The sequence below is a fragment of the Papilio xuthus genome, unplaced genomic scaffold (genome assembly GCF_000836235.2).
Source record: "Papilio xuthus unplaced genomic scaffold, Pxut_1.1 DF827542.1, whole genome shotgun sequence".
In the NCBI taxonomy this organism is placed as follows: Eukaryota; Metazoa; Arthropoda; class Insecta; order Lepidoptera; family Papilionidae; genus Papilio; species Papilio xuthus.
Genome location: NW_013531107.1, coordinates 4,610,031 through 4,635,700, shown reverse-complemented (window position 1 = coordinate 4,635,700; position 25,670 = coordinate 4,610,031). Strand labels below are relative to the sequence as shown.

The 25,670-nt window shown below is 31.3% G+C and overlaps 1 protein-coding gene across 2 annotated transcripts in view; it reads right to left on the bottom strand.

Annotated features, from left to right (window-relative positions):
- The window catches only part of LOC106118838 (thrombospondin type-1 domain-containing protein 7A), a 63,876-nt gene that overhangs the window by 19,980 nt on the left and 18,226 nt on the right, over positions 1-25,670 (bottom strand). The window contains exon 2 of one of the 2 annotated variants that reach the window (XM_013313593.1): positions 10,339-10,436. In XM_013313593.1, the coding sequence (XP_013169047.1) occupies positions 10,339-10,432 (94 nt within the window). In that variant the 5' untranslated portion in view covers positions 10,433-10,436. The remainder of the gene's footprint in view (positions 1-10,338; positions 10,437-25,670) is intronic. The other variant, XM_013313594.1, reaches the window with a different exon arrangement.

Genomic DNA, 25,670 nt, shown 5'->3' with positions numbered 1-25,670 from the left:
ACGATATGTTTATTATAGAGATATTGGTCTCAGAAATCAACGGTAATTGTTTTAGTTTTTAGGACAACTAATATTCGATGGTTCGAGAATTTTGAAAGGGATAATGAAACAATAGTGACAGGGAGATTTTGTTTAGATATGTATTAAGTATACAGACAGAGACCTAAAAATATTAGTGACATATGAGAAAAAGGCTACTAAGACAAATAAGAAAGCTCTCTCTCTAAGGACTTTGTCCAACTCTGTTCATATTCAGGGCTACAGACGTGGGTATTTATGAGTTAGGTCGAGAAAATGCAAAATGCCACTTGAAATTTCTGATGTTAATAGTAAGAATTGAAAAAATATCCTCGCACGTCGTTAGTGTAATGTGATGTAATATCAGTGAATTTATCATGAGGTTTATTGCGCGTAAGTTAATTAAATTCCGACGCCGCTGAGCTCGTCATCGGGTTTCCAAAGCGTAATGTAACATAGCCGCGGCGAGTTTCATCCAGCCAGAAATTGTTCACGCGGCTCATCGAGCTGAATTGTTTATCGCTAGCTATATACAGGATGTAACTTTACAAGTATATAAAACAGTCAATATTTACATATGATTTATTTCAATTATCTTTCCTCCTTAGGAATAAAAATATGCTGTTTTATTATGCAGTAACTTTTTTAGTATAATTATTTAAGATTCTTTAAATTTATGGTTAAATTAGTATGACATGCTGTAAAGTTTATTTTTATACGACATACCAATCCTACTTTTTACTAATATTATAAATGGGAATGTTAAGATGTATGGATAGATGGATGTTTGTTTGAAGGTATCTTTAGAACGGCTGAACGGATCTCGATGAAATTTGACATACATATAGAACACACTGTAGAAGAACACTCAATAAGTTTTTTTTTCATACCCCGCGGACGGAGTCGCGCGCGACACCTAGTAGCAACATAAACAGAATAAAATAGTTTACTACTAGTGAAATGTTAACATTTATAATTTTAAGCTTGTCTGTACGACTATTTTATTTTACAAAACAAGTTCCAACTAATTAATTCGTAAGTAGAAGTAAAAAAAGAATTAATTGGGTCGCCGACGTACGTTCCCTTACAAAGGACTCGCACCTCCCTGAAGAGGTCATTAGGTTCCCGAGGGTACTACATCTTCCCGTTTGCCAGTACTTGTACGTTACATTACGCAACTCATTTTCAGTCCTGAAAGAACAAGTTACAAAAATTTTTTTTATAAATTTTTTAATGAAATGTAAAGAAGATTTAAAAAAATTATTTATAGAACACAAGATATTTACTATGAAAATCTTTTTACATATTTTATTACTTTTTTATTTTCAGAAGAATATGCAAGAGTCTTCATAAAGCGTGTTTTAAGTTGTTAACAACAAGGGTTACTTTTATGTTTACTAAAACAACTAACACGCAGTTTCAAAGCTTTACCCCAAATATGATACGTTGAAATTACTGAAAAGCTTATGTAAGTTTGCAAGCGGTATTTTACAGGCATCAGCTGCGACACTCGAGGTGTTAGGGTAAGGTACAACTTTGGCGATTTATAAATGAGTTAATAATGGAAGGTATACCGACCCTACGGAATGGGGGAAATTATTAATTGCTTTAAAACCAAACTCTTAGTTTGCGGCTTATGTATACATTTATATATACATGAAAACAACTGGTAAATATAATATTAATTGCTATAATAACAAATAATTTTATATACTTGTATTTTAAAAGAGTTGCGAGAGATTCCAAGAGAATGGTCATCTAATATATATCGTTTTGTAAACATAAAGAAATAAGAAATCAATCAGATTTGTGTTTTACAAAAGGAACAAAAGTGACGACAAGATGTTTTTGTTTCGACGGTAACAATTCGCAGTAATATTCAGATCTTTAAAACATAATCATATTTAGTCAATGTATGTATTATTAATTTCTAATAAAAATAATACCTTGTTTACTAATAATAGAGTAAATAAGGAGTCTTCCTCGCTCAAGGCAACTAATCGTTTTAAGTACGTTTGCTTACACGTAATGAAAAATGCTGTCAATATTTTCTTATCTGTTCAGAAATAAAGCTTCGCTCATCGAGGGTGTCTTTTCGTAATGAGAAATATTATATGTTTTTATTTGCTTTACTCGTGTGTGATGTAATCATCATAAAAAATCGAAAATCGATTTTACATTGTGTGTAAAATTCTGAATTTGAAGTTTAACGTATTAGTCTTAAAAACCATTAAGATTAGTCTATTTTATATTTTTGCTTTTAAATGCATTTGTATTTGAAAGCAATCACCACTGATTGGCCAAAAGCCAATCAGCCGGTTTCTTTCAAAGCCAATTACACGCCTCAATCCGATCTAGAAAGTTCTATTCGATTGCTTTGTTAAAGTCCTTTACAATATTCTAACTTTAACCAGTTGATATTTGTGATCTTAAATTCAGTAATATTATATGCAATAAATAAGGGTTTATGATTGTATGTAAAACCAGTAGGGTCTCCCTGCTTTATTTTCTAAAGGAAAAATAAGAAATTGTTCGATACTGATTTTAATTTATTTCTCACTGAGTAAACGACATACTTTCCGTTAATATTCTAAAAAACTTTGATGAACTTGTCAATTATTCTATAGGTGTCCCTTGCAGAAACAGTTAGGAAGCTCAGTACGCTAAATTTTATCTCATACAAAATTTATTTATACTTCCACATTACATTCTCAAAGAGTTTTAATTTAAATATATCTCTACATGTAAGCTTCATTAAGGAAATGAATGACATTGAAGTATTATATGACGGCAGCTGCGTAGCTCTCGGAATTTTAATGAACTCTAAAGGGTGATTTGAATTCCTACGAAAAACTCTGAGAAGCTACTTTTTATATAGAATTCAAATTTAACGAAAATGATTAGCTATTAGGATAAAGACAAAAGTATTAGTAGTCCCGGAGGCCTAATTTTAGTACTCTTTCGCTGCCCACCCTTTTTTTTAAGGAAAGGATGGGAAGAGGAAGTGGACTCTTCGGATGAGCGGATGCATGGGAAGGGAAAACATTTTCTTTCTGTGCATCCCCTCCTCCGTCGATTAAAGGTATGCAACGCATATGCACTTGCGTATGTCTATGGGCACCGGAAGTTTCGTTATTTCAGCGATTTCAGGTGGCCGCCCGCTCCCTTGCCACCTTATGATATAAAAAAAAAATTCTGTGATCAGTAGATAATTAGTCTATCGAGAATATTTGCTTGACAGCTCCGAGAATAAATTCGTAACGTAACCAACAAAATTTTTGTATGAGACATGTAGTTGTGTTACGAAAACCTTCTTACGAATATTCATGCTAGGCCTTCGTTTACTAAAAACTATCTTGAAATTGGTAAAATGGATTGATGAATTAAATTGAAAACTAATTATTTATAACAGTACTAGCTGTCGCCCGCGACTCCGTCTGCGTGGATATATAAAAAAACTTAATATTTATAAATACGAAAATAAATAAATATATAAATAATATCCTATATCCGTCTCCTGGCTCTAAGCTACCTCCCCACCAATTTTCAGCCATATCGGTAAAGCCGTTCTTGAGTTATAAATAGTGTAACTAAGTCTGTCTGTAAGAAGGTCGTGTTTCTTATATATATAATATGTAAAGTGATTATTACATTGGAATGGAGTATTTATCATTTGTAAATATATTAAAGCTTTAAATGTATAACACTAATGAGTATTAAACTAACTTTTATAATACGCATTCCATCCCTTGTAATACTTAATATTTTCAATACAAAGTTTATTTACGTTGTCAACAAGTTTTAACCGAGGTTGTGACATATTATAATTTTGTAATTACGAAATATTAGGTACAAAAATAAATTAATTTTATGTAAATATAGGTATTTGCATAAATAACGATACGGTTCATTGAAAATTATCTTTCATCCCGCAGGATAACTTGTGGGTGAAACTTTTAGAGGTTTGTTTATAAATTCAAGTTTGTTCTCTATAACTTTTGGGCCTTTGTAAATATTTTCTTATTAATTTCGATGTTTATGTTGGATAACTCGGTTTGTTTATTTTATAGTATTTTATTAATAAAGATTTTTATTATTTCAAAATATATGCGCACTATTCATATCTTTAGGGTTCCGTACCTCATAGGTAAAAAACGGAACTCTTTTAGGATCACTTTGTTGTCCGTACGTCTGTCGAGACCCTTTTTAGAAATATAAACTATCGTTTTTGTTTCTATTCTAATAAAGATATCTTTAAATTTTTAAAATAAAGAGAAATTATTAAGATGCTTTAACAATATTCCGGTTTGAAGTATGACATTAATTATTTGTAACAAAAAAAGTTATTAAACGCGAGGATCTTCTAATAAAAAGGAAAATATTAGATTTTTGTGTCAATACTCTTCACGGAATTTATCACGCGCTGTGAGGTCATTGCCCTCCAGGAAGTGAAATTATTTATAGCCCGGGGCGGTGCCTTTGATGCTTACGCATTTCAGATGTACGTAAGAAGCTATAAAAATTTTACCAGAGTATTACGTTACCCCGAAATTAACATCTGGTTCATTCTTTTTAAACGTAGAAGAAAGAATTCAAATTTTATAAGCATATAACCTTACTAAAGAAAATATTATTTTTCTATCTAGATAGATTTTAATAATTCGTAATACAATACACTGAAACTTATAAAATAATAAGCTGTCGCCCGCGACTCCGTCCGCATGAAATGAAAAAGACTTCATTGTGCCTATGTGTTCTTCCAGACTATGTCCTACACCATACCAAATTACAGCGAAATCCATGCACCAGTTCTTGAGGTACCTTCAAACATCCATCCATCCCTCTATCCATCTATCCAAACATTCGCATTTATAATAATAGTAGGAAGTAAAGTTATATTTTTTCCACCATTCTATAAATGAATACAAGAAGACATTTCTATTACTTTTCCTAAAAGGCTTTCTTTCTATGAGTTTTATTTATCACAAAGTAACAGGAGATTGGAATACTATTGTATCGTACACATAGCATTGTGCGACATACAAAAGAGCCATAAATAGGAAGCCTGTCTATAAAGACGTATATCTATGTCATATAAATAAAAATCAATTTTATTTATATATCCTGTATGTACATAATTTATTTGCGCAATTGACAAATTGTTATGAAATTTTGGTAGTTCTTTTGAATTAATATTTATAATTAAAACTCGAGTTTTTACTGTCTTTATTATTATGTTTTTTCCGTATAGTTCATTGCCCCTTTATGTAATGTCGTTAAGCAGCGTAACGATAAAAAATAAAAGCCTATTTTCTTTCTCAGCGTCGCAGTCACCGCCTTCAACGTTTTAATGTAACTTCATAATATGAAAAAGAAGCTGAAAAATTTGATTTATAATTTTCGGTATGTGTTTTTGTTACATTTAAGATTACATTTTGCTTTTATTAAGAACAAAAAATTGTTGTTTGAAGATTGCGCTTAGTTAAAATCGTTTTTAATTTCTATAAAAGTTTCTAAATAAGGCATATCATAATAAAAAGTAATATTTTCTCTTTTGTTTATGACATCACAAAAAAAGTAAAAGAAAATATAAGCGTTCGAATTTTGTTTTGGTTTTCAATTTTTTTTTAGATGACATTTCAAAATTGTACTTATATTTACGTATTATGTTCATCAGACTATTAAAATAGTTCGCACTTGATTTACAGAGACGGAATTCACAATGGATTACATACTATTAAATATTACGTGACTGAAAAATGTTAGAGTCAACGAAATGGAAAATCCGTGTCGCGTATTTTCAAAGGATCCTTTGATATGTTATTCAGACGGATACTAAAAAGTTACGGATATGTCCTTCTTATGTGTAAAGGTACTAAAAATTAATAATATTTTCTATACATTGTCTTGTTAAAGAAAAACAAAAAAATAACAGTGGTATTGGACAATGAGTTTGTTGATTTAAATAGTAGAATGAATCCAATAATATTTAAAAATAGAATTATTTTTTATCTTGTTTATGATGGGGAAAACAGTTTATCTATTCTCAAGTTTGTATCGAAAATGACAGTTTGAAGTGTATACGTTTCTTATAACTTTAAATTACTCATATTTTAAATATGTAAACGTATATAATGTACTGTAGCAAGTAAGATATATATAAAAACATCTTAAAATGAGTAACGATCTAAACTAGGTTCATTATGTATGCAAGAGGGTTCGGATGAGGGAGGTATTCTATCTAACGCAGTTCAGGCTCGGTCGTGCTCGAGCGAAGCGATAACACCCTGTACCACAACGACTCTGTTAATATTACCGGAGAAAATACATATAGATATCATAGATATATGTTATACATGGTGTAGCATTAATCTTTTGTGATATCAAATTATTGACAAATAGCTACGTAAACAGTATATCAAAATTTATGTTATCTTAAAGTTTTTTTTTATGCATGTAATTGATTCTAAGATGAGGAGTAGGACAAAGGAGCAAGCGACCACCGGAATACTCCAAAACACCAAATTAAACGCTGGCCGTAGACATCCGTATTTGAAGATGCATTGCCAACATTTAATCGATAGAGAACATAGAATCGAACTCTACCACTATTAGAAGGTTGTAGATTATCTTTAATGGACATAAATGTAATATTATACTACAGAATATCATGAACTTAACTGGCGTAGGTATAAACGATAATGACTAGCGCGGCATCTACGGTAATGGAGGTAATTTGGCGTGTTTTGCCGAGCGCAGGCAATCACGCCTGTCGCTACAATCATTGTCTGCGATAACGCATGCGAAGCTCATACTGTTGCGGGGAAGGGATGCTTTACTTTACGTAACATAAATAACACGATAATGTTACGTTTGAGTTAATTTTAAAACGCTTGAATATGACTATGGAAGTTATAAGTTTTAGTAAATGCCTATACTCTATATTCTTGAAGGCTCCCACAAATTTTTCATATCGTCATATTTTTAATGTAAAGTTTAAAAGGGGTAAAATAAAAATTAAAGCCGTGTAGTTTTGAAACGAATAAGTTTTGATAATGTTGATTTTCATAGGTTTGCAAGTATGTACAATAAATATTTTCCTTGTAACAAAATATATCCGGACGAAAATATGAAGCTTAGTATTTAATCAAACTTAATTTCCTTTGCTTCCGATTTTATTACAAAATACTCTACATAAATAATAATTTTTATTACAAAACAAAAGTACGCTTGCAATCGTATATGTTTTTTGTAGTTTATTCCAGGCTACGTATGGATAAGAGTATTTTTAAGAATAAATTTTCCAATAACATCGAAAGAAAGGCCCAGTGCACGTGACAGGGAATAAACAGTCGTACTGATCCTGATATAAAAGGAAATATCTGCGTTTGACAAATTTTAATATCGCACCAGTTAATCTCTCTTATTGCATGCTATTGGTAATCGTAGAAACGAACGAAGCAATTTTTATTTTTTCCTGTACAATTTTCAAATAGCCAGTTTTTGCTATAGTTATACGATGTGTTTTGGTATAATATGTTTATCGCATCATACGTTAAACATTTTATAATAGACATTGAAACTATACAAACTGATAAATAAAATGTTTCTTAATAAATGGCAATGTTTGGATGGATGAATGGATGTTTATTAGAAGGTATCTCTAGAACAGCTGCATGGATCTCGACAAAACTTGGCATAGATGTATACCATAGGCTGAATAACACATAGGTAAATCATATAAGTTTTATAACTTCTGCGAACCACAGATAGTTTTTCGTATTTCACGCTGAAAAACTCATAACTTATATTTTAAACGTTTATTTAAGCCACAAAATAATCAGAACCAGTCTTTTTATACAAACATCACAACAAATTAACTTCGTCAAGACTTCCGTAATTTAAACGAGGGTACATTTAATATTTCTTGTAAATAAAAAAAATATAAAGTAAACATCGCGTCGCTTACAAAAGACCTCGTAATATTCCCCCGGGTGACATTATTATTCCGAGAGTCGTGCGTCTCGTTGAGATGCGAAAATTTACGCATGAGATTATCTTCATCAATTTGTACAATATTGAAGATAAAATATTTGCATAAGAAGCGGCTTATGTAGCCAAGCCAAGCTCTGAGAGAGCTGCGCAGCTGTTTGTGACCATATTAATATAGTAGAATAAACAAAGCGACAACAAAGCAGTAAGTAATAAAAGTCATTTTTTCATATTATGAAATAAAATTATATAATTTAAATTTGCATACATTTGGTGTGAATGAAATACATCATAAACGAACGCAATTTTAGTATCTACCAAAGCGTGAAATTCAAAATCACTCCTGTGTTCCGTTGAAATATAAAGCCTTTAAAGGTTACATTATTTAATAAAATTGCTTAGATTTACTGAAATATTTTTCAAAAACGATTGTGAAATATCGTAAAAATTCTATATTTTTAATATTCTAATAGCAATTTACTTAATTAATTTATTAAGACACTTAGAAGTTGTAGGATTTATTCGGATTATCTTTTTTGTGTTTAAGAACTTATCAATATACAAAAACAATCTTACATAACATGTTTATGTCTTGTTTAATTAAATTATTATTATAACGTAAACTTTGTTAACGTAATTATTGTGTGCCTGAGTTTGGATGTTGGAGAGGGCGACGAGCGACACGTAATCGCATTACAGTCAAACTGAGAATGAATAATGTATGGTATACGACTTCGCAACACTCTCCTTGAGTTGTACGAAATTACTTAACTTTGGTCTCTATATAATGCATAATATTTAACTGTTTACGATTTGACTATTAAATATAACCCACTGATTATAGTATTCTGTTTTACCGTTCAAAGTTTTGTTACAATTTAAGTTTTTTTTTTCGTTAAGTAAAAACATTTATTTTAATGTTTTCATTAAGATAATCATATTTAAAACTGAAGTTATAAATAATAAGTAAAGTGTTAAATTATATATGTATCTACTTCTATTCATTATAAAAACAAGAAGCTTGTTTTTTTAAAGACACTTCAGCAGGAATAATACATAAAAAATAATGACAGGAATAAAGTAGAAGAGGGTCACAACAAAGGTTGCCATGGCGTCCACTTGTGCACGCTAATGGAGGCAATTTGCTCGTGTTTTGCCAAGCGAAAGCGATTAGTCTCGTTATAGCGCTATACGAGATAAGGCTGAAGCAAAACATATTTTTATGTAGCAATAAGAAATATGAAAATAACATTATTTTTTTTCACTTTGAATTCGAATTGATTTTTAAATCCAACTTAGTGAGATCTAAGTTATATTCGCTTTGAAGCTTTATAAACGTTAGTATATAAATTGTTTTACATATTTTTGTTCATAAAACATGACTTTTATATAAATTAAACCGGATATTGTGTTCTTCGATAGCAAAGTCGTATTGAACCCAGTAAATATTTGCACGATCCACGATCGTACATTGGATTGGCTTCCGTCCAAAGGTCGAAGGGAACACTTATATGTCGATATGAAATTTCGTTCTATTTTTTTTAAAAGAACGTTTATTCGCTTATATAACACTATACACATGTACACAAAACGGAAATTAAAAATTGACTACAAAGAACTGCAACAATTTTAGCTTCATTCTGTTTAATTTCAAATATTTATTGATTTTATAAGAGAAAAATATAAATACGCATTATTAGAATAGACAAACTGAATATTATTCATATACAACTCTTTGTTTTAGCATAAAATTCCGAAAACATATTTTTTTCTGTGCCATTACTGCAAATTTATACCGGTCTACGGCGATCGTAGCTTTAACTAAGCTCTACGCTTCTGCTACGTCACCTCTACGAGTCAACGCGTCATTAAATTTAGTGAGCTGAGGTAGCTTTTTCAAAGTAAATATGTTTGACGACAAATTCACAGCGTTGGTTGTGACAGTAAGATGAAATTGCCCCTTCTATTTACATAATGAGAATATTTTTATTCTCTCATTTTAAAAGGGACTGAAACGATGTTGATTAAGGACTTTGTTTATTCACAACAAAGTGTTGTTAAGTAGATTACTAAACGTGATTAGTTACCAAAGCTCACAATATTGCTATTGCTAAAAACATTTGGTGTAAGAGATTTTTTTTTATAAATTGAAGTAAAAAATTACTAAAATGTTATAAACAATCTTAAACTTTAATTGTCACTCAGTGATTCTCTAAGTCTAAATTAAGTATGAAGAATAAGAGACTGCTTAAATAAATATTAATGGACTCTGAATACTGTAGGTTAATTGTTAAATTGTGATGCCAAACTAATAATTGAAATTCTTACTTGTACCAGTATCCAGCAAGCCTTGAGGGTCGGTGGCCTCGCTCGCGCCTGATGCCGCCACCAGCAGCGACAGGGCCCACCACAGCAGAAACATGTTTCTGAAATAAAATACATATTATATTTAAAATATAAAAACGGTGTAAACCCATTCAGAGGAATTTAGCATCACCTCTACCTTATGAACTTCTTTTTAAAGCTGTTAAAGTCAGATAAAATATTCTTGTCGACGTCCTAAAAACTAGAAATATATGAGGAGTACTTATAGCTGATGAGCGTGTATTCTATATGACATATAAAAGAAAGGAGATAGTTGTGAAAAATTCTCGTCAAATGGAAAGCCGTAATCTCTTCATTCCTCTATGGTTTATGGTTGTAAGTGTTAAGTGTGTATGAGTGAAAAATATTACTCATTTCGCTTCATTTGCGCGACAACAGCGTTTGGAGGTCGTCTGACCCAAACACGAGCTTAATATTCCTGACCAAAGAACCGTGGCGAATCTAATTATGTAACATTTTCCAACTCATGGGCTACAGAAATTGTGACAAATTACCGTTGACAAATTGTGAACAAAATTCAATTATTACTACAGAATTTGGAAAAGTGTAATAAAATAATAAATGATTATTGTAGTAGTAGTAGTAGTAGTAGCTGTCTTTACAATTTTAATTTTTCTTTTTTTAAAAATAGTAGCATTTTTTTTGTAAATTTACTATTACTTTTACCATTCCAACTAAGCTCTAGGCTATGGTTTACGACAATAGTTCAATGGTGGCATTCGAACCCCCGACCTCGTGATCGGAAATCCGTACTCTTAACCATTGGGCTATTGACGCTTCCAATTAAAATAAAATATTAATTGCTGCGTGTTTCCACTGTCAAAATACTTGTATAAAAACAGTTGACATCCACTTCAGTCACTTTTTAAAAATAGAACGCAATAACCTAAATGTTTCGGTAGTGGAATTTCACGGTAAAATCTTTATTTCAAAGTGTACGGAGATAAAACATTCATTTGTTTCACCGCCAGAGGGCAGGAAAAGTAAGTCACGGATTAAGGTCAAGTCATATTGTGTCACAAAGGTGAAGTAGTCTGATGTAAGATCAACCTCGAGTTATTTATTTTTCTCTTCTATTCTTATATTAAAACTGAATAAAAATATAAAATCTTCTTTAAATAACACACAATTTGCAACATATTTCACTACAATATCCTACTCATTTTTACCGTTGGTTTCTGAGACTAAATTCCCTATATGAAACATATCAGCATTCCAGTCATTGTCTTTGACAAAACAGAGATATCAATATGTTTTAAACAGGGATTTTGTTTTCGGAAACCCACGATTAATCCAAAAATGTTTAATATTATCAATCTATTTTCCAATTGCTGACTTTTTGATTATTTATTTTTATTTTTAGTTTGATGAAAGACTATATATTTTTATTATTAGATTTATTTGATGTATTCAACATATTAATACTGCAATAAAATAATTAGGTAAAAAAGAATTTAAATATTTATAATATATATCACATTCAATTAATGTTAATTTAATAGTAAGTTTCAATGATTAACAATAAACATTGATGATTGATTTATTAAGTTACGTATATAATTTTGTTAACAAAAAATTAAAAAAGAAATAAAAGCTTGTTGCATTAATTTAGCATTCATTTTATATTTCACACTGCAACACAATACTTTCATTGTTGTATATTAATTTCCAGACACTCTGGCAGCGCTTTCATTTCCATTCGAAAGCTTCCTGCAAAGTTTCAACATCGCGTTCTGCGAACGAACGCAGCATTGTTATCGCTCCAACTGACATTAGCTAAGGGAGCCAACAAAGCATCCTTTTGTATATAAGAACTATATAACTTCGCCTGCGAATTAGTTATATAGTTTGAAATTGTTGAGATGGATTAAATAATACTTAAGGTACATGGTTTTTGGGTATTTAAACACATAGTAATATTAATGATAACGGAGTTATGTGTAACTAAGTAGTGATTTAAAATGAAATAAGAGAAGAATATAATTATGTGTCGAAGATCTATAGGAAAAAAAGACATACAGATGAATTGAGAACATCCTCCTTCTTGAAAGAGGTTAAAAATGTAGGGAGATGATGAGGTTTTTATTAGCAATAGTAATGTTATGAAGAATGAAGTATTTAATATAATTGTTTTAAAAAAAATAAGACATAATATAAATCGATAGGACTAAAATAAACATTTTATATAAAAGGAAGTAACATGTTTTTGACAAAAATCTCGAGGCTCTTACAAACGTATTCGGGATAAAGACGTCCCTTTGTGAGGCGCGAGTTGACCTCGCTTTGTACGTGGTATTTAGAGAGACCATCCTTTGCTTTCACCCTGCGGCGACACAATGAATGTTTTATTTCTGGACTCGAAAAAATAGACTAAAAGTCTTTGGAACCAAAGTATGTCTTTATTTAAATTTCCGTTTATATTTCGTGTGTATTTTTTAAAACATTTTAAGAGTTTCTTTTATGGAAATAATAGATTTAAGAAATTTATCCCAGTTTATGAATACTTTATGGACGTTAACCTATATTGCGTTATTCATAAAATCTTTTTGTACAGCTGCTTCAGCACCGGAAACATAATTTTCAACATATCGGTCGTTGTTTGTTCTCTACATATAATATTTTAAATAATAAAGAACCATAATAAATCTAACAAAAGGTAAGATAATTATTTAAAGGAGAAATAACAAGGAAACATTGTGCGGTAAGCCAGTAAGTCAGTCGAGCGAACTCTGTGTGAGTGATGGATGATATTAAATTACTTATAATAAAAGTCTTCGTCTTTTGTTTCGCTTTATAATATTTCCATGTCCCTATTATTACTTTAGCTCTTGAACCCAGAGAAAAAAGTATATAAATATTTACGGCAATAAAAGTATATATTTACCAAAAAAATGGTAGTTACGGATAGTAGCTGCATTGAGCAGAGAGCTAAAAATTAGTATAATATTATATAAATCGAATAAACGAATCGAAATCTATAATCGAATAAAATAAAACCGGTTTCAAAAAATAAGAAAGTTCTTGATTCACTACATATTAGTATTCAAACACATATCGATAAAGTTATTTGTTTGTTTGTAAGAGTTTAGTTATTAACATAACAACACATTTAAATCTTTAAATAAAGCAAAAATAACCTTGCATATACCAAGAATTTTATTTAATAACATAATAGGGAACAAGAAAGTAACGACATAAAATAGAAACATTTCTTCAAAGGTTCTAAGTAACAGCTGTGGGCAATTTTATCCTGATGGACTTTTGTGTTCGCGCAAAAGTTTTACACAAAAGATACTCGTAGAATAGTTTTGACACTTGCGCAAGAAGTTGAACGTTCAAATATAACACATTAATCAAAAAGATCTTTGTTATGATTAAAAATAACATGAATCGTTTAAAAGGGATTATTGTTTTTAATTAAATAGCATAGTACTGAAAACGCTATATTTTATACAACGGATTTGACATTTGACACTAGTATCCTTAAATCAATTGTCAAGATTTATTTGGAATTAACTTATCGGAAGAAAACAACAGACACTTCGTTAATAAACTCTTAAACCTATGATATAAAACTATAACTAACTATAACTATAGTACTTACGTCTTCTGTCTTTTTAGCCGACTTCAAAAAGAAGGAGGTTATCAATTCGTCTGTATTTTTTATATGCGTTACCACGTAACTCCGCCGCTGGTGCTCCGATTTTGAATTTTTTTTTGATCGGAAGGTTTTGCTTGCCGGGCATTTTTTTATTTGTTAGAAATTTTAATGTACAAAAAAATTATTTAATGAGTAATATCAAGCTATTTTATCATGAAATTCAAGAATAAAAAACTGGGGTTCAAGAATAAAAACCAAGATCTTTGTATCAGCGTTCGAAGGTTTTTATTCGAAACTCTTCTCTCAAAGAGGCTATTCTCTAGTTTGCAAACTCGATACGTGGATATAAATATTTATGAAATAGGTGTGAACAAGAAGTATTTTTATCGGAAATGTAAAACAACAAACACCCGTTATAAGGGTCTTGAGACCTGGATAGTTCTAACATTTCCATATTTTCAATACCTGGAAATATAAAAATATTCCCCGGAGAGGAAATATTCTTAAACTGAAAAAATTAAGCATTTTTAAATTAATTCAACGCGCATTTGCTTACTTTATATGTTATTGTATAGTGCGAGGTCTACATCTACATCTCATGACTTTGGTTGTAGGTTCATAGACGATTTTTACTTTTAATATAATTGTTTATCGTGGATTTCCGTAGCCGGAACATCTGTACAATACTTTTTTCTCTGGTTTTTAAAGAGAATGAGTGACATGGCAATCGTTTACGAGTTTTTCAACAATTACCACAGTTCTAATATATTGTAGACTAATACTAAGCCGGCTCGACACCTTTAGTATTATCTGCCCAATTTTAACTGAATGTACGTGTATAGGCAGCAATGCAACAGTTAGTTAAACTGTACAGTTGTCAGTTTCCCTGGAACTGTACAATTAAAACTGAGGTGTGTGGTGGACCAGTTATAAAAGTTATATATACGTCTGCTAGGATATTCATCTGTGTAATAATGACATCATAAACATAATCACTAATTCTGAAATCAATACAGTCCATATCACATGCTTACAAATAGTTTGGATTTGCATAATTATATTGAAACAGCCGGCAGCGCAGTCGCGGGTACATTTTAAATTCATGAACAAATAAACATAAATATGAACAGAGTATCCCACCACATTGCGTTCTAAACAATAGATTTACATATTGCATAATTTGATATCTGTTTGATATGTTACAAAAAAATGCTATTACATTAACCACAAGGGTTAAATAGTAGTTATTGGTTAAAAATAATGTTTTAGAATAAATCATTACCCGTTTGCCCCCTTCTCCTATAAAAAAATGCGTTCCAAAGAATGTAACCTACTTCACCTAATATCCATGTTACTTTAATTGTAGAAGGTGGCAACCGAGGAAGTTATTGAGTTCGATAAATGAGCGAAGTGAATCCATAACGATATAAGGCAAGTAAAAAGGTTACAAATGCTTAACGTTTAAATGAAAAAACCGAAAAAGGTAATGACCTTTTTCTGTATGTCTTTTCCTGTACCAAATCCGCTTTTATGTTCTGGATATAAATAAGATATAACTTTGTGGTACGAAAGTCGTTTTAAAACATTGACATAGTACAAATGATACGAGCAATGTTAAGAAGCGTTACGACATGAATGCAACAATGTTATCTAAACTAGGAGTATGTCTTCACGACACATAAAGCCTCGCTGCAATACTACTGCGAGTTACAAAGTTTGCTTTTATCTGAACACATTAAGACTGGCTTTACGACTTGTATTTTGTTTATGAAATAAAATAGCTTTTAAAAAGTACAGCTTTCTTTAACAAAATAGTTAAGTAAAAAGTGTTCAACTCTCTAAAAATATTTCTCTATCAGCCGATAATGTTTATTGCTAAAACCTGTCACAGAGAATACAAAGTTTTCTGTTTGTCTTTTTATTATACTAACTGTAGCACGCGACTCCGTGCGCGCGGAATTAAAAATCTTAAAAAGTAGCCTATGTGTCCTTTCACACTATGTTCTATATCCATTTCGAATTTCATCGAGATCCGTTGAACCTCTGGAAAAAACATCAAACAAACATCCATCTTTTTAAAAAATCGCATTTATAATATTAATAAAGTAATTATCCTATATCCGTATTCTATCATCTCCTTCACAATAAATATAATACTTATTTATATAGTTAAATAAAATACTTTTTAATACAACTTCTAAAATTCAATGAAGTATTCATTGCTTAAAGTTACACCGAAGTCATTACCGCAACATTAGTTTGAACATTTCAAAGTGTTAGTTACAACAACTATTTGTCTTACAAAAAGGTTAAACCATTTCGACGTTTGACACGCACTACGAGAATTAGTTCTACAAAGTTTCTAGCTTGAAGGGTAAACTTTATAACAAGTACTGACATTTGGGAGACAGGCAATGGGGAGAAAAACTGCCTTTTGCTATGTTAACATGATCAAGAGTAACCAAATATATTATAGATATACAAAAACTCTTTATCTTACAACAACGACTTTTGTCAAATTTACCAAATAATTATTTAAAGATAGTATGTAATTATTCATAATAAAAAATGGCTTCTTTTCTAGCTGTGTTTTTTTAAATGAGGCACAGTCAATATGGAATACATTTTTTTTTGGAAAAAATCTCTAGAATGACGTATAAAATCTTTGACAGATGACCTATAGAGTTTATCTGTCCTTTCATAGGATTTTAACTTTATTTTTGAGTAAAAGCAAAAGTTGTAGTCGTAAAACTTAAAAAAAAAATTTGCTTTCTTACTTTATTTATATCATTATATCTAGGAAATAAATCGAAAAATCGAGTATCATTGCAAAATCAATAAAGAACCAAATTAACGATGTTAAATCTCCTATTACAAGCCCATAAAGCGGTTTGCAATAACGAAATCAAAGCAAAACGTTAAATTCGGGCGTTTCGCGGAAATGTAAGGTGATTAAATTGATAATTCTGTTCAGTGAACGTCGAAAATTCAGCTAAATTGAAACCACCGTATATTCACAGAAGGAATTAATATTGTTTCAACTGCAACGTGTGCTGCAAAGTTCGAACGATTGTGTCGATATTGATTAAAACCTTACTAATATTATAAATGCGAATGTTTGGGTGGATGGATGGATAGATGGACGGATGGATGTTTGTTTGAAGATATCTCCGGAACAGCTCAATTTGGCACACATATAGAAAATAGAGTGAAAGGACACATAGGCTACTAATTAAGTTTTTTTTAATTCCGCGCGGACGGAGTCACGGGCGACAACTAGTAATTCATATTAAACGAATAAATGATGAATGACAGTAGATAATCATTTTATCCAGGTCTCCATCAGAAGTACAATATGTTTAAAATGTAATAGACAACTCCGAGCATTAGTAATTGTGTACTTGGTGTTTCTTGAAGTGGAACAAATGTATTAATCTCGCTTTTCCGTCAGACCGCGCGCCGTCGAGCGAGTACAATGGATCACAGCAACTTTATCTGACAACTTCACTTTTACCTTATATAAATGAGTGGTTACAATTACTATGATAAACACAAGACATAGAAAATATATTGGTACAGATCAGTGATACATTTTTACCCGACTGCCAAGTAAGCTCCATTGCAATTCCTAAAACTTTTTTTTTTAACAGAAGGGGCAAATGAGCAGCGGGATAACCGAGGTGTTCAACGACGCCCATGGACATCAGCAATACCAGAGGAACCGCAGATGCGTTGCCGGTCTTTTAGATAGTGATAAGCTCGCTTCTTGAAGAACCCTAAGTCGTAGCGGTTTGGAAATACCGCCGAGGACAGACCATTCCACAACGCTGCTGTGCGAGGCAGTGGACCTACTATATGACTGAACTTATTTTGACGATGTGTCAGTCAGGCGAGTTTTTTTAATGATCTTTTAAATCACAATCATAGTCACATTTATTACTTAAAACTTTTCTAACTCAATTCAGTCATTAATCATTTGTGAATTGTAGCATCTTTCCCAAAATAACGTATCATTGAAACGTAAAATATTGACTTTTCGCACAAAGAAATATCAAAGTCTTTACTCACGGAGCATACCAAAGAGAAGAAATAATACTGAAATGACATTTTAGTCTTTAATGTAATACAAATAAGGTTCACATGTTGTAACAAAATTGTTTAGAATAACAAGATATAGGCCCCATTAAGATGCATTAGCTTGACAGGATAATGGGGATACATTGTACCGTACTTTTGTAACAACTTAATGATCTTATACTATTATCATTCTAAAAGCCCGTTTGTTTCACACAGAAATAAGATGGAAGTATTTAACACAACTTAATTTATACAATAGCAACATAATTTAACAATTTAAAGGATAGAATGTACTCTTGAACTTAATTATTGTGAAAAAATCTCAATAGTATGGAAGTCTTAAAAGAGTTAATTAAACTTTTATGAAATTAAGAACTTACAAAACTTTTACTTAATGTTTAAGTTGCGAAACTTATGTGGTTACGTAAACTTAATCCACGTAAAGTCGGTTGAACTTCTGGAAAATATTGAATAATTAATTTTTGATAGGATAGCAAAGATTTTTTTCACTGCAAACACCAGACGCGTATATCTAATGGTTTCCACTGCTATTTTAAGGAACGCATCCATTGGTCCGCGCCGGACGCATCGCAAGCACGGCCCGCAACTGCGTTTAGTATGATCATCCACCATGATAGAAAGACAAAGCAAGTCCGTTTGATCCGTGCGTGCGTTGCGACTGGCGCGGAACAATGGACGCATACCTTTAAACTTACTTTATAAAACAAAATCTATTTTTTAATTAATCTCTATTTAGTCATACGTTCCATTTTACGTATGATATGATAATGTATGTATGGTGAACGAAAACATCGTGATGCAACCTGCACATATCTGAGAAGAGATTCAAAGATATGTGTGAAGTCAACCAACCTGCACTGGACCGGCGTGGTTGACTATGCCCCTCGGTGGGGACGTATAGTGAGCTGATGATGATGATGATGATAACGTGTTTTATGTAATGCACACTCACTTCCAGCAAGTTCGTTTTTATTGTATCAAATAAATAACAAGTCCTGGAAGTACATTGCAATTTGTTATCCTCGCTTCCGACTACAAAAGCGGCATTTACATAACTACGTCATTTGTATGCATGCGACGCTTACGACCTTTTGTGACATTCTTAAAGCGTAGATGTCAAAAATAAGGCGATAAAACTTTGGTTTCAATGTATTGTACAGATATTACATATCAAAAGTTTATTAGATAGAAGTTGTGGGCTTTTTAATGGCACGTATTGTTCGCGACAGTAGTAAATATAACATAAGCTTTTTTCAAGTGAATTTTGCAATTTTTTGAGCTGTAATTTCTTGAACTTTTTTTGTCTTGATGAGATTTATGAATTTGTACACATAATGTTAAATTAATGTGAGGTTAAATTATAATACTAAACAAAGAAATTGAAATGTACATCATTTTATAATTAAACGACATTTTTCTTTAAATGTTTTTTTTTTAAACTCGGCCTGTTTATTTAAATTATAGCCAATGTTTCCATATTGATAGAAGATCCTCTCTGTTTAATTTTAAGTTTACCCAGTACAAAGAAACAATGAAATATTTTTATGATAAAAACTTATCTTTATATCTTTCCGACAAACGAATTTTAAAATTGGCGAGACGGGCGAGTGAGTTGATTAAAAACGGTCCGTCATCAAGTTTTCCCGCCTAATGAATATTGATGGGTTAAAATTTGCATGCTTTGATGAATTATTGCAATAAATAAAATTTTTGAATGAAAAAGAACATCTTTGAATGATTTTCTTATCATTATTAGCCAATGTTTTTAACGATTTATTTTATTAAAGTTAACAAAAATACTGATTACGTCTTATGTTTTTATTATTCACTTTAGTAATCACAGACTATTAAAGGTTTTAGAGTGGTCATTTTTGATTTAGAAGGAATCATTTAATATATTTTTCTGATTAAAAATGAAATGGATTCAGTACGCAATAGTTTTGATCCGTCTTTACGAATAAATAAGTGAACATGATATTAAATAAAAAAGAATATTAGCTTTTAAAATAAATATAATACTGGCTGAAAAGAACTGTAAACCATTCATACGTTCACAATCTCTAGAGAGAAATTACGCGCTGTTTAAATTGTAGAGGAAAACGTAATATTTCGCCGAAATTGAGTGTTGCCGTTTTAAAAATAAATGTACATTAAATTTATCTATATTTAACAAAATATGAAGATATTTTTGAACATTTTATATTTCATATCTAATTAAATAAATTATAATATTACAGACCTTGTTTTCGTAACAAGTTCTATATTAAGGCCGCTTATAAAACGTTTTAACCTAGTTTGTCCTGTTATTTTATCGAGGTCTAGATAAAGCTTAGTACATATAATTAAAGAAAACTGTTATTGCGTACATTAAACGAGTTCAAATCACGCACTTAATGTAGACTACACTTTAGCAATGCTTCGTAGTAACATAAATTTGATTACCTGTGTTGGTACTAAGCCTTATTCTGAAATAAATATTTGTGTTCTACTATTTGTGTGAAAAAAATATAAAATTATATCTCGCTACTATTATAAATGTGAATGTTTAGATGTATGGATGGATGGATGTTTGTTATTAGATATCCAGAACAGCTAAACGGATCCCGCTGAAATTTGGCATTAATGAACAACACAGCCTGAAAAAAAACATGGGCCAATTAAGTTTATTTATAATTATGCACGAACAAAGTTGCGGACGACAGCTAGTTGATTATAAATAATTTTGTTTCTTTTATTAATTACTTGGAATATTTGTGAAAATGCAAAAAAAATATAGTTATTTTTATGTTGAATGTCATAAAATATTTAGAGTTCAGTATTAAATTATTAGAGATTAAAACGAGCGATCGACTTCAAAATAAAGCAGTGAGAAAGTTAATCCCGTACTTAACTCAATTGAGCACGGTTAAGGCACTAACTCTGACGTAAAGAACGAATTTAATCCTTTAATAGCAGATCAATCGTAAAGAAAGTACCTTTTGTAATAAAACCTGGGTTTAAATTCGCTTCCTCTAAAAGCAATTTAACCTCAAATAATTGCACCATTGTTCTTGTACTATAAAAAGCTTTAGTGATATTATATAATCCAAAATCTATATAAAGAGTTACATGTCGTTTTTAAAACTATAGATATCGTAAGCATAATCATTCTCTATAGCTTCTGCAAACCTATAAAAGTTTTATAAAAATATGTAGTGGTATCCTCGCTTAAGAGACAAAAACAAACAATATGTAGCGTATTATTTATTAGTTAGCAAATACTCCCTGAAATTGTCGGAATAAATTGATTATATCTTAGTTATTTCAAATTAAAAAAAGATAGTGACATTAAATATGCCTTTGTACAATATTTATAAAACTACAGACTAAATATTATTCCGAACTAAATCGATAACTATAACCCTAGACGAAGGGAAAGTTCGCTCATTTAAAAACCGATAAAATGACGAAAGTTTTATGAAAGGAAGCGAGGAATATAATAAAGAAGTAGTGCAAAAAAACTTCGACAGGCAATTTCCAATTTTATAATAAAGGTTTTTAAAAATTTTCTCAGACAAAGTAATTATCATAAAGTATATATTAGGTCGGTGGCTCAGTGGTTAAGCACTTGACTTGCAATCTGCAGGTCCTGAGTTCGAATCCCGACATGTACCAATGTGTTTTTCGATTTCCGATTTACATATGTACATTTATCCGACGTTCTTACGGTGAAGGAAAACGTGGTTGACTATGGCCTAATCAGCATTAACTTAGGGTAGGCTCCGAGCCCCTCGGTGGGGACGTATAGTGAGCTGATGATGATATATTAGGTCATTATTTCAATAGCCTTGTAGTAAAAGTTATATTCTTACTATTGGTAAATAAAATTATAAAAAAAAAAACAAAATGTTTGATACAAGATCTTGCCGTAGAATATGAAATGATGCAAAGCTTGATGGGTCTTATTGATAGACCGCTGTCGACGTGATAATGGCTGTACCCTCGTCACACACGCCATCTACAGAGTGCGATAGAAACTTAGATTCATATATAATTATATAGTAAACTAGTTGTGGCCCGCAACTCCGTCCACGTCGATTTAAATAAAAATAGCCTATGTATGTTCTACATATGTGACAAATTTAATCAAGATCCGTTGAGCCGTTCCGGTGATACTTTCTAACCATCTAACACATCAATCTAAACTTCCGCAATGTTTATTTTTTTTTCAGTAACATATAATGGCGAAATTGGTCTGTTATTGAAACATGATAACTTATTTTTCATAATCCTTCATCGTAAAAAATTATTTTCCGAATACTTAAGTACTTATCTATACAACTAAAAAAAAATTGGAGTGTCATTATGTAAATACCGAAAAAAAAATCGAGAAAATGATTTTTTGCATTAGTTTGTTTTCGGAAATCCGAATCGGCTGAACCGATTTTAACTAGCCTTTAACTGGCAGGTAGCTGATGTGTAAGAAAGTAACTTTGGATATTTCTCCTGCGCTCACGATCTTACTCTGAAATTTCTAGAATAGTGTCTAATACACAAAACATCGTAAGTTTCAGCGAAATTAATTAGTTGAATGTTACAAGGATGCGCTTATATATAATTTCCGATAAATATCCTTAACCCTTAAGGATAAGATTTAACGTTTTCTTGGTTAACATTGAACCAACGATATCGAAAACTATCAGCTCACATAAGGAACACGGTACCCTCGTCAAACACTCGATTGTTACACGGTATCGAATACCATCAGATAACGTATTCAATATATTAAATGGATTAGTTTGGATGAAACTGAATTGATATCGTCAAAATGTGTTAGTGATTAAGCTAATGTTAATTGCCTAAAGTAGTGTACTTTTAAAATAGTCGTCTAACAGTAAATTAATGTTTTGGTATAGGACAAGCAGCTGTTTTGCAATCTACTGCGATCTTTGAAAAATTTTCACAATCGAATTAAATTCAAAATGTTAAATTTCTAGCTTCGATGGTGGCTTTTATGAATAAAAGTCTATGTGGTATAATGTGGGTTTCTGAAACCAAAGTCCATTTAAAACATTGTTATCTCTATTTTGTCAAAGAATGATAGCGATGATGATATGTTTTATACAGAGTTTCTGGTTTCTGAAACGAAGGGTTAGTAGTCAGTGTTTAATTCAAATAAGTCAATAAGTTCTACTGAATTTACCCCTATATCTAATGTATGTATGTTACATACATTTAGATATATTAAAACGTAGGACAGCTATCAATCAGTTTCCATTAATCTGATTGGCCATCTGTTACAACACGCAGTCGCTATATACGTACATACACACATACATACAGTGCGTCACTAAGCCGTTCTGCCGATTTGTCATCAACTAATGGACTAATAAATACAGAGATTGGATTAAATGTAATCTATTGATGGTTTTTCTTTATAAAAGTAATAAAAAACAATATTTAATTTTTTCCTAACATCATAAAGTAAGAGAGAAAAGAATTACGAAAACTTAATTCACAAAAAACAATCCACATTTACTTGTAAAATATTAGACGTAACGAGACTCCGTCCGCGCGGATTAAAAAAAATTAATATGTAGCACATGTGTTCTTTCAAAATATGTTCTATATGTATGCCAAATTTCAGCGAGATCGGTTCAGCTCTTCTGGGGATACCTTCAGACAAACATCCATTCATCCACCTTTCTAAACATTCGGTTTTTATATTATAATGTCAACGCCAGTGCGTTTTTTTTTGTTCATCTTGCATTTTACTCTAACTGTACAGTTCCACTGTCACTTTTGTAGAAAAATAATCTCAACCTTACTCTTGAATAAATATGGATATAAGTGTTTTGTAAAGGTGTTTCGGGATCGGAAATTCTCGGTTAAAAAAACGGCATTGTACCCTACTGATGATGATTTTATTTTAAAAATACGAAGTATTTTTAACCACAAAATACTTAAATTTTCTTTACTCAAACTTGGTCGATTAAAATTCAAAGTGGTACTCCATTATCGCTACTGCTACTACAAAGTTGTTCGATTTAAAGTTTGAAATTTATAGCAAAATTACGATAGATATTATCCAACTGAATTTCCGAACAGATTGAAAACAATCACTTCAGATAGTTGCGCATAAAAATACTTATATTTCTAATTCTGTCTTGTCGAAGGAAATGAGAGGGACGACAATATGTTTCGTATATCTGTTCCGGCACTGAAACCTTACGGATATTCAAGCGTTACAAATCTACTACTGTACTACGCTTCTACGATGCTACGTAGTTGCTACGATTTTTATTACAGTAAAATTTTATAAGTATTTGCAGGGTCGTCGTTCTATTCAATAGTTACATTCAAATCGATTTCGACTCAGTGGAATTGCTTAAGGTACGTTAATGTGGGATTAAATATAACGATAATAACCACAATTGCTAGAAAGATATTTTATTCAAAGAACTAACTTTATTATTGTAACATGTATGGAATTTTCGTGTTTAAAGATATAATATTACTTGAATGTCCATAGTGAAATTTGAAAACGTTGAAACGAAAAGCATTGTGTTTATGCATACTACGCCGCATCCACGAGTCCCTCCATTGGGAGTCATACGCGAGATGATCATGAAAGCGAACGCATCCGTATGCGAAGCCCAGCCTAGCGTATGTCTACAATGAAAATAGTATGTAACCTACATACAATATTACCTATTTTCCTTTTGTCATAAATAAAATACAAAGAAAGTAATCAATAGATCGACAAGGATATTTGACTTGGTGGGCATAAGTCAAACTAAATTATTATAGCTCACTAGCGACCTCCTGTCAAAGTCAAAAAAGTGCCACAAGATCCGTATCGTACTGTACACTAACCTCTATCTATGTTGAGGCTATATAAATAAACCGTGGTGTTTTCTTCCCGTTTGGTCTTCGTTTTGGCGCTGACTGTTGCAATTCGAAGGGTTGGCGAGGAATCGAACTAATTATAGACATAGAAGTAACTGTAAGGAACTTCAACAGCCTAGTATAAGTCGTAACTAATAACCTTTTAATTACTATTCACTGCTTAATCGTATGATATGTGTATTTATAAAGTTATCTTTGCCAAACTTTCATTACAACTTTGGTAAATATATCAAACATTTTCATCAAGTCTAATGTAGCAACTTCGATGAAGTCTGGCAAGGACGACATAAAGGCAAGCCAAAGTAATTAAAATCGTTCCGCTTCGAAGATTTAATGAGATTATTACGGAAATGTAATTTGAATACGCACTTCATTAACTTGTGTTTATATACTGTAACTAGATGGCGCTGTATATTGTCATCTTACTATCTTACTAATATTATAAATGTGAATGTTTGGATAGATGTTTGTTTGAAGGTATCGGATATTGAAGAACTTTGAAGTGAATGTAAAACATAGTCTGGAAACATAAGGGCTACTTAGTTTTTTTTATTTTGCGCGTACAGTCAGCGTCATATAGATCGTAACAGACAAGATATGCAAATATATAGGTACATCAAAAGTAATCAATTATATCGGTACAACAAAAGTCCTCAAAATGATAGATACATTCACCCTGCTCAAATAC